This window comes from Larimichthys crocea, chromosome XV, assembly GCF_000972845.2.
Source record: "Larimichthys crocea isolate SSNF chromosome XV, L_crocea_2.0, whole genome shotgun sequence".
NCBI lineage: Eukaryota > Metazoa > Chordata > Actinopteri > Sciaenidae > Larimichthys > Larimichthys crocea.
Window position 1 is genome coordinate 3,071,267 of NC_040025.1, and position 11,513 is coordinate 3,082,779.

Sequence of the window (11,513 nt, forward strand, 5' to 3'; positions counted from 1 at the left end):
ATTTTCAGAAACATCAGACACAAACATGCAAGTGGATAATCCAATGCTGTCACCTAGTGGTGGTATTTAGTTACAGCAACGCAGCACAGTCCAGCCGAATCTATAAAGGGGCAATCCACCAATTTATAAATAATGTGGCATCCATTAACTTCTGTATAATGTTTTCTGTGGCTGCAGAAACTTAATAAAGTCTGTATTGGATTTTGGGGCATACAGATGAACAGAACGTCTGGGTTGAAAATTGAGGGCACAAAGTTACAAAGACGGTAGGGAGGCTCAAAAAAATTATAGAATGGCATTACATTATGGGAAGTGTTGGTTAAAATGTATTCTTTAAGTTTGTTTTATTATTATTATTTTGTCTAATTTATCTTTGTTTGTCTCCACTGATGAAAATATTATATTCAAGTACTATGTGTATAATCTTGTATTTAACCTATATATTAACAAAGGTTATAATCATGTATGGTAAAATAATAAAAATATAAAATGGATCACTGCATAGAGGAAAATGTTTCTGTATATCTTTCTAGTAGACGTGGAGAATCAGTTATTCCTTTGGCACACAGAGGTTAATGCCGTGGCTGCAATTAATGCAACTGCATAGACTTTATAAAGTTGTATGTGCATAACATCTGGACTGAATTTGATACTACTGGTTAGTATTTTTCATTATCATTAGAAGTTAAGCCTACAGCTTATCTTAACATACATGCTGGGACTTCTAATATGTTGATCATGCTTCTTCCGAATTTGTGATAATTGTAAAGCAACTATCTTTTTTATCTCGAAAGTTATGATGTAAAACTAAAGTTTAAATGCATACATTATTTGTATATTTTGCTTTTGGAATGTTTTTTTTTTTTAACCATTGATTCATATTATGCTGGTTTATGACACTGTGATATGCAATACTGGGATTATTTGGAGTAAGGTTTGGAATTGTGCATCCAGTGGAGTGATGGCACACGCCTAAGACATTCCTCTGTACTTGACAAAGTGCCAAATCTGAGCCTGACTTAAGAAAATATACGTCTCCTAATGAAATAAAAAGGAAAGTTTAAAGTAAGCAGATGACAATGTTGGATTTTATTATTTACGTAACATTTTTATTTTATTTTGTGTAATTACATTTATACTACCCCATTGATGCAAATATTATATTCACATGCAATACATATAACAAAGGTAACAAATACAGAAATATTATATGATGATATATATCATTATTCAGAATGGATCACTGAAAGAAAGCTCTGTACACCGCACTGATAACTACATATAATTTGGGTTAGGAAGGTAGATATAAAAAAAGTGCTAAGACATAAATGTGTGCTGTTGGTCTAACATTACTCAAAAGGTTCAAGAGTTTGTTTGTTTTTTGTTGTTGTTGAAGCTTTTGTGGAGGACGTTCTCTCCGGTCAGTCAGTCGTGACAGAGACTTTCTGGAAGCCCCTGCAAACGACGCTTGGGCTGTTGCTGTGTGAGAAAGTGGCCATCAGCACTTTAGTGCCAGGTGAATTGGCCATGATGGACACCTTCTTCTCTATTTTGTCTCCTGGCTGCAGGACAGCCAGTCTGGCAGAGAGAAGCAGAGAGAGAAGAGAATCTTAATCTTTCCAAAGTTCAGCTCACACAAAGACACACACACAGAATATCTCCAGACCAGCTATGAAACAATGTAGAGATCCATTGTTTTGTATAGGAGTTGGTAATGACATTGGACCACGAATGAAAGGGGCAATTAGCAACATATTTAATGAGAATATATATGAGTGTGTCTGGGTAACGAGTGGTGATTAATACTACCAATTATTCAATAAATCCGTGGCCAGGTACAGACATTCTTCTGGCTCCTCGTGTTCTGCCCTTCCTCAAGCCAAAAAAGCAAATGCCAAAGCAGTTTCATTGTTCCAGTATTTAGCACGTGTGATGTATTACCTTTAAACTAGATGTTTCTGCTGAATCTCTCTAATTAGCTAGTTTAGGCCTCTCTGGGGTAAAACTTTTCCTTCATTGTCCCTGACAATAAAAAGCCACTATGGCTTCATGGGACTGAAATAAGAGGGAGTTACGACCAATCCAGGAAAAGATGGATTTACTTTTTTTAACGTTTTTTGACAGTTTATAGAGTTTAAGTCATAAAAGAGGTGAAGGGTTGACAGTTTATAGAGTTTAAGTCATAAAAGAGGTGAAGGGAGAAGAAAACAGGAAACAGGGGAGACACTACTGCTGAATAGAGTCAAAATGTCAACTAATTTGACATTTATTTTTGATTTATATGATTATTATTTTGGGGGGATTTTATAAAAATGTGTGTGAATATGTAAATGATGTATTATCTCATGCTCACTTTCTACACACATAAAGTGACAAGACAAAGACAAAGTGTGTTTAGGCGTTCCCACTTTCCATTAGTCTCAAAAAAGACATGTTATGAAAGAAAAATGGCCCAAAATCACAATATATAATCATAACAGTGTCTCGCCTTAACACTACAAACAGGGACACAGCTAAATGCAAAAATGTAGTATAGAAAGTGACATCCTCAAAAATGTAGTGTGCCTTTAAAGATATGTTAATATGTAAGAGATCGCTTTCAGTTATTTGACTATGAGGTGATTCTTGTCTCTCATTGGGGTTAGTATGTATTTGTTTTTTGGCTCAATTAAAGAAGCTTCAACTCCGTTAAGCACTGAACAAACCATCACATGGTGTGGAGTAGAGGTTAAACACATTACCACAGTGGAAAAAATATACAATTATGCATATAACACTGGAGATTCAACCTGTTTATCCACTGATTGTTTACGACCTAAAAAAACAAGATCTACATATAAACGTCTGGCTCTACCTGGCTGCGCCTGGTGTAACTTTTAGTTTCTGCTGTTGCAACAACGCACCTGACAGCATTCTCAGGCCACATTCCACCTGCTTAGATGCAATCAGTTTTTTTCTTGCTTAGACAAGAGAAGATGTACGCAATACCACACATCCTAACAAGCCACACAGGCGACAACCAGAAAGATTAATTGAGAGTGATGATTTATTAGATGTCTTGAAAACCAACTGTAAACAGGCTTACCTGGCCTCTTGTTTGCCCTGTAACAAGCCAGATCCCTCTACAGTCAGGACAGCTCCATTCAGAGTTTTCTTAAATGTATTGATAAAGAACACCTGGGCTGTGCAATCCTTCTTCATGTGGACGCTGTCCCCTCCTTCAATCTGCAGAAAAACAGATGATGAGACATGATGAGACACTAGACAACTAAATCCTCTATTCAGCTGATAATGTGCTCTGATCTACACTTTAGTCCACACTGTGCATGCAAAGCATGTCAATTTTTTTCGAAAAATTGAATGAAAATGACACTCTCTCGTTTGTTCTCAGTTTTCGTTCTTGTTTACAAAGGGGGAAAAGAAGCATTCATTCTTGCTGCCTGCAGAACCTGTTGTTTTGGATGGCAGGAAACTAGTTGAGGCTGTGTTCTTGGATTTTACTCACCATACTATTCTTACAAGCATAAACAATTTGTTTCCCCCCTCTAACTATTGCTTGGATGTAGGGTTACCTCTTTCTATCAGTCAGACTGACAAAACCTAATGTTAAAAATGATTTAGAGATGAATGCACACCAAAACAACCAAAATGAAAAAGACAACAATAACAGTAGTTAAAATAATAAATGATAAATAAGAAATTAGCTATAAAAATAACAATAAAAAGAATCAAATATTACACAAAAGCAACTGATTGTAGTAAAAACATAGATTTGATTGAATAAAATAAAATAAATAGTAATGATGACGAATGAGTGTAAACAATGAAACTACTAAATTATAAAATACGACATAAAAGCCAAGAGTTGAATGATGAAAACTTTTCTTTACTGAGTTTTTGCTGCCTGGAATTTGCAAAAAAATTTGTATTTTTTATTTTTTTTTCTGTCTATTGTCTTGAATTCTTATTTTGCCTTTTCTTTTAATACTGTATCATTTGAAATTGTTATTTCTGATTTCAATTTTTTAAAAAGTTATGTTTTTTAAATGCAGAAAAACAAAGACAGTAATTGTATTACCACATTCGACGTAAAGAAATGTTTTGATAAATCTGTAAGTGTTGCAGTAGATTTTATTTGATGCTGACTGAAACCCTGAAGTGCTTTTAATCCATATAAAGTCTGCACTCAGCAAAGGGAGCAGAATTTCTATGTTGTCATCAAAAGGGGGATATCAGCTCAGCAGCAACAATAAAAAATTAAATGGGTGAATTAAAAAAAAAAGAAAAATCCCCTTAGTACAATTGTTATGAACTGAGAAATTAGCTAAAGAAAGCAGTCTGTAACTGGTGTGAAGTTGGACATTTTAATGCGGGTGCTTATGGAGGTTGAAATGTTCTGTAGCCAGCCTCAAGTGGACACTCAGGAAACTGCAGCTTTCCGCACTTCTGCATTGGCTTTATTATCTCAGCTACACAGGTTGGTGTTTGGGGTGGATATCCGATATGAATTTGTGTCTTTGCTCTTCATCTAAATAATCATCTAAATCTTGTCTTGTACAAGTGACACCACTGAAAGAGTTCGAATAGAACAAAGAAGAGAAAAAAAGTTGAGGAGTATGGACACTGCTGTACCTCAATAGTAATCTTTGGTGAGCTTATGCTGAATTCCTGTGCAGCCAGGACTCTTTCTTTGGTCCTCACGTCCTTTATCACCACTGCCACGTTCACAATGTCATCACCTGCCAGGACTGACTCATACTGAGAGGGAAGGATGGTGTGTTGGAGCATTAAAGCTGCAACGGAATGAACGGAAAGGATATGGAAAAATTAATATTAGAGGAACGAAGCGAGCCAAATAGAAGTTGCAAATAATCCTTAATGTTCGTTGTAAGGTTCTGTAGATGTTTTATGTGTTAAACAGTAATATAACTGTCTGTCACCAAGCCAAGAGAATAAATTGTACTGGAAATGAAATACTGTATTTATCATATATAATAGTGCCAGGCACTGTACTTTATTATGCATCATAAATATGCAGGGCTCCTCACCTTGACCTGGCTTTATGTGCACTTCTTTGTGTGTTTTCCAGAAGCTCTCCTGTGGGCTGCTGTTGTACCCCTTCACCTGAGCGCTGAGGTGCTCCATCAGGACCCTGGAGCCACTTGAGTAGTTTGTGACCGTCACGCACAAGGCAATTTCTTCACCAACTGTTGGCTCCCCATTGATGCTTAGGGACACCTCCAAGCCAGCTGACATTTCCTCTGGAGATAAAGAGGAGAGATGTGAACATTTTCTGGATAAACTGATGAAGAATATAAGACTGAAGATAAATTATTACTATTGGTGTAAAATGTGCATGTTTATGTTGCAGTTTTATTCCTTGAACGCATTCATTTTTGTGTTTTATTTAAATATTATATGGCCAAATATGTAGATATTTCTTTCAATTAGTGCATTCAGATGCCTCAATCACAAATGAAATAAAATAATAGCATGAAAAAAAAATTAGACACATGCTAGGCCATACCTTTCACTTCTAGTGCTTTGCACCGCATACGCATTGCGTCTATGAAAACACAGGAGAAATTTTGTCAAGAAAAAGCAACAAGATCAAATCAAAAATCAAAGTGCTCAACAGTTCATCAGGGTGATCGTTCATAAATGTCTGATTTCAGTGTAAAATGCTTCCATCCAAGGTTCCTTATTTGCACACTCTAACATTAATAAAACTAATGATACTAATATTACGGATAAACATATGGTGCCAGTGGGAATTGAACCTCTGCCTATGACGGTGCTGTGAATTGTGAAAATGAACCCTTAATAGTGACTCAGCATATGTAATGTAACACTATGGAGTAGAATGGGAATTTACTTGGTTCACATGCCGAGCTCATCATCATTGGCACTGTAAAAACGAGAGAGATCATGTCAAGAAAACAGTAACAACAAGTTCATCAAAAAGATAAATGATACTTTCCAAGAAGAAAAACTGGTTTAACCAGACTGCATGCATGAGTTGGAAATGCAAAACATATCCCTTGTTTTAGGATTATTCAGTGAATAGGATGTGGATAATTAATGAGGAATTTAAATTTACAGAACAAGATCAAATCAAAAATCAAAATACTCAACAGTTCATTCGGGTGATAGATGTTACTTCTCAGTGAGTGTGGTGCTGCTACCGACAAGCGCATACAGGTAAATATCTTTTTAGATTTGAGATATATAAAATAATGTCAATATTGTAAGTCCTATTTGGTCACCACAGCAACTTTTAAACATGTGATATTTGACATCTAACCTCTCTATAGAGACACATAACATACACCATACACAACAACATCAAACCACAAATTAATATGATTTCGGCTATTCATTCATATATCCAATTCCTAAAAATCAGTACAAGCTGCTGCATGCATCCAGACCAACTGGAAAGGTGTTCACAAATTAGAACAGCTTGCTTTGGATGGACAAATCAAATATGACTCATTAAAATGACCTGAATACTAAAAATACAAAGCTGCACCATTGATAAAGGTTACCAGTGTACCATGTAATGTAACACTATGGAGTAGAATGGGAATTTACTTGGTTCATATGCAAAGCTCCCCATCATTGGTACTGTAAAAACAAGAGAGATCATGTCAAGAAAACAGTAACAACAAGTTTATCAAAAAGATAAATGATACTTTCTTTTTTTTTTAAAGATACTTTTGCACAAGAAACTAAAAACTGTTTTTATCAGACTGCATGCTGTGAGCTAATTCTTCTTCATACAATGGAGTTTGATGGAAATACAAAACATATCCCTTGCCTGGGATGTGGATAATTAAGGAGGAATTTGAATTCCCAGAACAGCTGACAAACTTTTCCAGGTCGAAAATATGAAAGACACATTTTAAGTAGATGTCTGAGTAACGGAAGTAACGGGCTAAAGTTTGCCTGGAGGAGTTGTTCTCGTGCCCAGGTGAAAATTGCAGGATTGCTTTTCTGTGTCATCAAATTAACTTTTGTTCTTGTCTGATTGTTTCTAATTCAATTACCCTTCACCTTTCCACCACATTGTCAGCACCTGTAGATTAATGGAATAATGTAAAGCCATTGGTGAGAATGTGGCAAGCTCACAGAAAAAGGATTTGGTCTTACTTTTCTCACGCTTATAACTCTCTGTCAGATTCTCTGGTTTATCCGAGTTGACACTTTTGGTGCAAATCATCTGTCCCACTGACTTCGTGTCCTCCATCCTCCCCACCACCTGTCCATTGCGCACAATCAGCCGTATGATGTCAGCATCAACAGAGGCATAGACGAACCCGGTGTCATAGGGGGTGCCTAGGTCACGCTGCAGGATGGCAGCTACTGGGCAAGGGCCACAGCTGTATATACCTGCAGAGAATGATGTGTTTAATGTTGCATGCAAGTTATAACTCACAAATAAGCCACATTATTCGTCATTTTACACTTTCAGCTTAGATATCTCCAGCAAGGCAGATGTTCAAAATCTTTTGATAAACTCATGAAATCAAAAACCTGAACCATGTTGAAACATTCTTGGGGTTTGGACACACCTGCACTCTTCTCTTGGGGGGTCGGATCCACTACCTGCCAACCATCAAACTCTTCACCAAGATCTGGTCTCCTCATCCAGCACTCCACCCACACATGAAAGTTCCTGCAAGAAGGCACATAGATATTGATGCACACATGTAGACGTTTATATTTGCAGTTTTGAAAAAAGGAGACACCCACCAAATGCTGTCTTTTGACAGGCTGAGCTTTTCCCCCTTGGTCGAGTAATATTCTTCGATTTTCAGGTTGCCATTACCATCATGGGCGGCGTTAAAGACTGTCACGACCCTGGAAGGAACCCCAAGCACCCTCATCACTGGAAAAAGAAAGAAAGTCTCAAACAGGATTTTGAAATCATCTGTAGTTATAAATGTTGACCTGAGATGTTAAGGATGCTTAGTAAAAATATATATTTTTTAAACGGATTATATTTTAAAGGTCAGTTCACTAATTAATGGAGAATGTTGATTTGAGGATGAGTAACTAATAACTTGGATGAAACTAAGGAGACCAATGCATGTATCACTATTGTAGTTTAAAGGGCCTTTTATTTTGCGTTGATTCTGGGGACCCCCATAGACAAAAGTGATAATGGGTCTGCCTCCTCATTTCATCTGATTTCAACGGGAATCCAACTAAATCCAACAAAGGTAGATATTAAGAATAACTATCCATCCATCCATCCATCCATCCATCCATCCATCCATCCATCTATCTGTCCATCCATCCATTTTATCCTCATCAGGGTCATGGTGGGGCTGGAGCCTATTCCAGCTGACTTGGGAGAGAGGCAGGGTACACCCTGAACGAGACGCCAGCTCATCACAGGGCACATAGAGACAAACAACCATTCACACTCACAATCACACCTATGGCCAATTTAAAGTCACCAATTAACCTATTTAATACATGTCTTTGGACTGTAGGAGGAAGCTGGGGTACCCAGAGTAAATCCACACAGACACTCCATACAGAAAAGCCTCAGGAACCTTCTTGCTGTGAGGCGACAGTGTTAACTGCTGCACCACTGTGCTGCCCATTACAGTGCCGTCAAAAAAGAACTATATAGAAATGATAGTTCTGTTTGATTATGTAGGTCAGACAGAGGCATTAGTATTTAACTGTTTGAGACTGTTTGATAACCAGTTATGTATGTTTAAAACGATTTTAAGTGGGTTTAGCTTATCCTATCAGGAACACTCGAAGAGACTGAAACCTTTGGTAACTCTCTTACTATGAATGTTAGTGGACTCTATAGGCCAATTAAAATTAATGAGATGTTGAGCACCTGCTCTGCATTGTAGATTGCTCAATAACGCTTAAATGTCATCTGTGATTTTGGCATAAATACACTCTTGAGTTCCAATTATTCAAAGTACCTGTGCAGAGGACAGACGCAAAGACCCAGCACTGCCCATAGCGCACAGGCCTGCATTTGGACGAGACCCACTGGTGAAGGATGTCAGCGCTGCCACTCCACTCTGTAGGCTTGACACCATCTTTATAGGTCCCCTGCCACTTCCCCTTTAGAATACCCAGGTCATCATTACAGTTCACCTTGGACAGGAGGAGAAACATTACAAACCATTCTCTCTATCTTCACTGTGAAACTGCAGAGGCAAACAAATAAAGTCTACTAATGTTATTGATATTAGTAACAAATCTAGCATGAGATGGAATGCGTGTCTGTGCATATTTATTACACAAACATACAGTATCTGCGATTGCCGTCTCTTACCATAGCACAGATCACCTTGCTGATGTAGACAGGGTCTACTCGTCGAATGTAGTCACTGTTTTTGTCACTGTGGTGCTGTGGGCTGACCTGCAGGAGCTGCAGACATGCCTCTAGGACTCCAGGCTCATACTGGACACACAAAAACACAAACTGTAGTTGGAAACCTACAAATAATTGTTACAGTGCTTAACATTCTGCCTGTCAGAAAAGGTAGTTAACTCCCCACACATATACCCTTGTTGTCATATGCATTGAGCCAGATATAATACTGTGATTATACATGATCCATTCAGTGTAGTTGCCATGGAGTGTGACATACCTGACCAAATGACCAGGGTCGCATACTAATGTTTAAATGGCTGCCCATGTACAGCTGCCCATAGTCGCTCTTGATGTACTCCTCTAGCTTGGAAGTCTGTGGCATGTACACAGAATCATCTGAAAAGCAATGACATTGGTGTGGAATGATTTCTATAACGAGATAACAGCAAAAACTGTTGACAATAACGGGAGGGAGTTATAGTACATGGACCCACCTTTCAGCCAAGGGTTGCAGAGCAGCACAAATGATCCCACCGCGTAGCTCCTTCTGTGATAACTGCTCTCTATGTGGAGAAAGAGATCATACATACCCACTGCGGATAGAACAGGGGAGCAGATGTGGATGGCACCTGACTGAAGATGCATGTCGCCATGGTAGATATTGGCTGACCATCCACCGGGATTGGAACACTTGTCAGAAAACTGGACTGGCATCTTTTCTGACATATTGCCTGTATGGTGAAAGAAAACAGGAGTTTATTTAAAGCAAGACTGTAGCTTTTGAATGAAGACATAACATCACCTCCCTCACACGAATGAAAAGTTGAAGTCATAAATTTCAATGGCCATAGCATAGCATAAACATTGGAAGCAGGGAAAAAGGTGAAGCTATGGATGCCTGTAAAAAAAAAAAAAGAAAAGTCTTGCTCTCAGTTAACAAAAATTATTTTTATTCACTGGTGTATATACACAAGAAAAAGTTATGCATAGTAGTATTCAGTTTCTACCATATTCTCTAAATAGAGCTCCCTACATTTTACACACTGGACCTTTAAAATAGAAAGAATATAGTTTCAACCTTTCTTTTTGTGCACGGACTTAAGAATGAGAATTCATGGTAAACCACATCATACCAACAACATTGTTGTCAATCTTCTCATCTCTCTTAAAAACTTAGTAAACTTAGTTTGCTAAAGATTTGCCACCAAGCTACTGGTCATACCGGACCAATTAAGTGTAGGATGTTTTTTTTCCCCTTGGCTCATGAATGTAACTTTTCATTTGTAAAAGTGTTATTCTTTCTTTCATACATGACACAACATTGCTTTGAATTTAAGCAGACTTAATCCTATCTCTGATACCTAGACAAACCTCCAGGACCAGGCGCTCGGTGCGAGGATCCCACAAGTCACTGGTGAACATCAGAGTGATTTTGAATGGTTTCCCTCGTCGCACCACCAGGATATCTTTGCTGAGGCCCTGCGTCTCATGTGAAATGGTGTTTTCAGCAACCTCAAAGTTGACATACTTCAGGCGGCAGTGGTCGTTTCCAGTGCCTGGAAAAACTGATGATGTAATATGAAAACCACTTTTATCTTTTTTTTTTGGACCTTTTCAAGCTTTTTTCACATATGTTGGATACGCTGGTGTGTAAGAGAGCAAAAATGTATTTCAGCATTGTTTTTCACGTTGTCACATTCCTGTGCTGTCTCTCTGTCACGCTGCTTTTCCACTTTGTTGTTTATGTTCAGAACTGTAGGTATGTCTGTGCATTAGTTAGCGCCTCAGTGACTAAAATATTTCAAATATTTTCAACAAAGAACAAGTAGACAGATCCATAAGCAGGATATCTTGCAACTCATGATCAAGTCCCTCGTCCTAACTGTGCGTGTGATTCATTTTGATCTGGAATGGGTTAAAAGTTTATAAGAAAGCATCTTACCATGCCAAGGAATTAGATGACTAAGATAAATTTATGTAAAATCTTTCAAATCAAAACTTAATTCATATTTAAAGCAATTCAAAAGCATCTAGAAGAAAGATCTTAAAAGGTAAGCATATTTTGCAGAGTGAACTTACCACAGATGTTTTGTTGTGTGTGTTGCTTGTAGTCCATTGTCTGTTGCTTGTAGTCCATTGTATGACAGCAAGAACTGGA

The 11,513-nt window shown here is 37.8% G+C and overlaps 1 protein-coding gene across 2 annotated transcripts; it reads right to left on the bottom strand.

Annotated features, from left to right (window-relative positions):
- Nucleotides 1-1,137: 1,137 nt before the first annotated feature.
- LOC104929152 (protein-glutamine gamma-glutamyltransferase 2) lies at nt 1,138-11,513 on the bottom strand. 2 transcript variants are annotated; one of them, XM_027288724.1, is made up of 16 exons: nt 11,435-11,513; nt 10,717-10,911; nt 9,850-10,086; nt 9,633-9,751; nt 9,314-9,442; nt 8,955-9,132; nt 7,756-7,891; nt 7,575-7,678; nt 7,153-7,392; nt 6,595-6,627; nt 5,876-5,908; nt 5,528-5,566; nt 5,049-5,261; nt 4,633-4,793; nt 3,086-3,225; nt 1,138-1,578 (listed from the first exon to the last, which is right to left on the bottom strand). In XM_027288724.1, the coding sequence occupies exons 1-16, from the start codon at nt 11,490-11,492 to the stop codon at nt 1,422-1,424; spliced, it is 2,172 nt and encodes a 723-aa protein (XP_027144525.1). In that variant the 5' UTR covers nt 11,493-11,513; the 3' UTR covers nt 1,138-1,421. The 2 variants fall into 2 exon arrangements, with proteins under 2 accessions (XP_027144525.1, XP_010741904.3); XM_010743602.3 differs by having other exon boundaries at nt 10,717-10,920.

Coding starts and splice junctions, on each gene's coding strand:
- LOC104929152 (XM_010743602.3), bottom strand. CDS start 11,492: ATGGACTACAAGCAACAGACAATGGACTACAAGCAACACACACAACAA. Junction 7,892..8,954: donor TGCGTCTGTCCTCTGCACAG/GTACTTTGAATA, acceptor TTCTTTTTCCAG/TGATGAGGGTGCTTGGGGTT. Junction 5,909..6,594: donor GAGCTTTGCATATGAACCAA/GTAAATTCCCAT, acceptor TCGTTTTTACAG/TGCCAATGATGATGAGCTCG.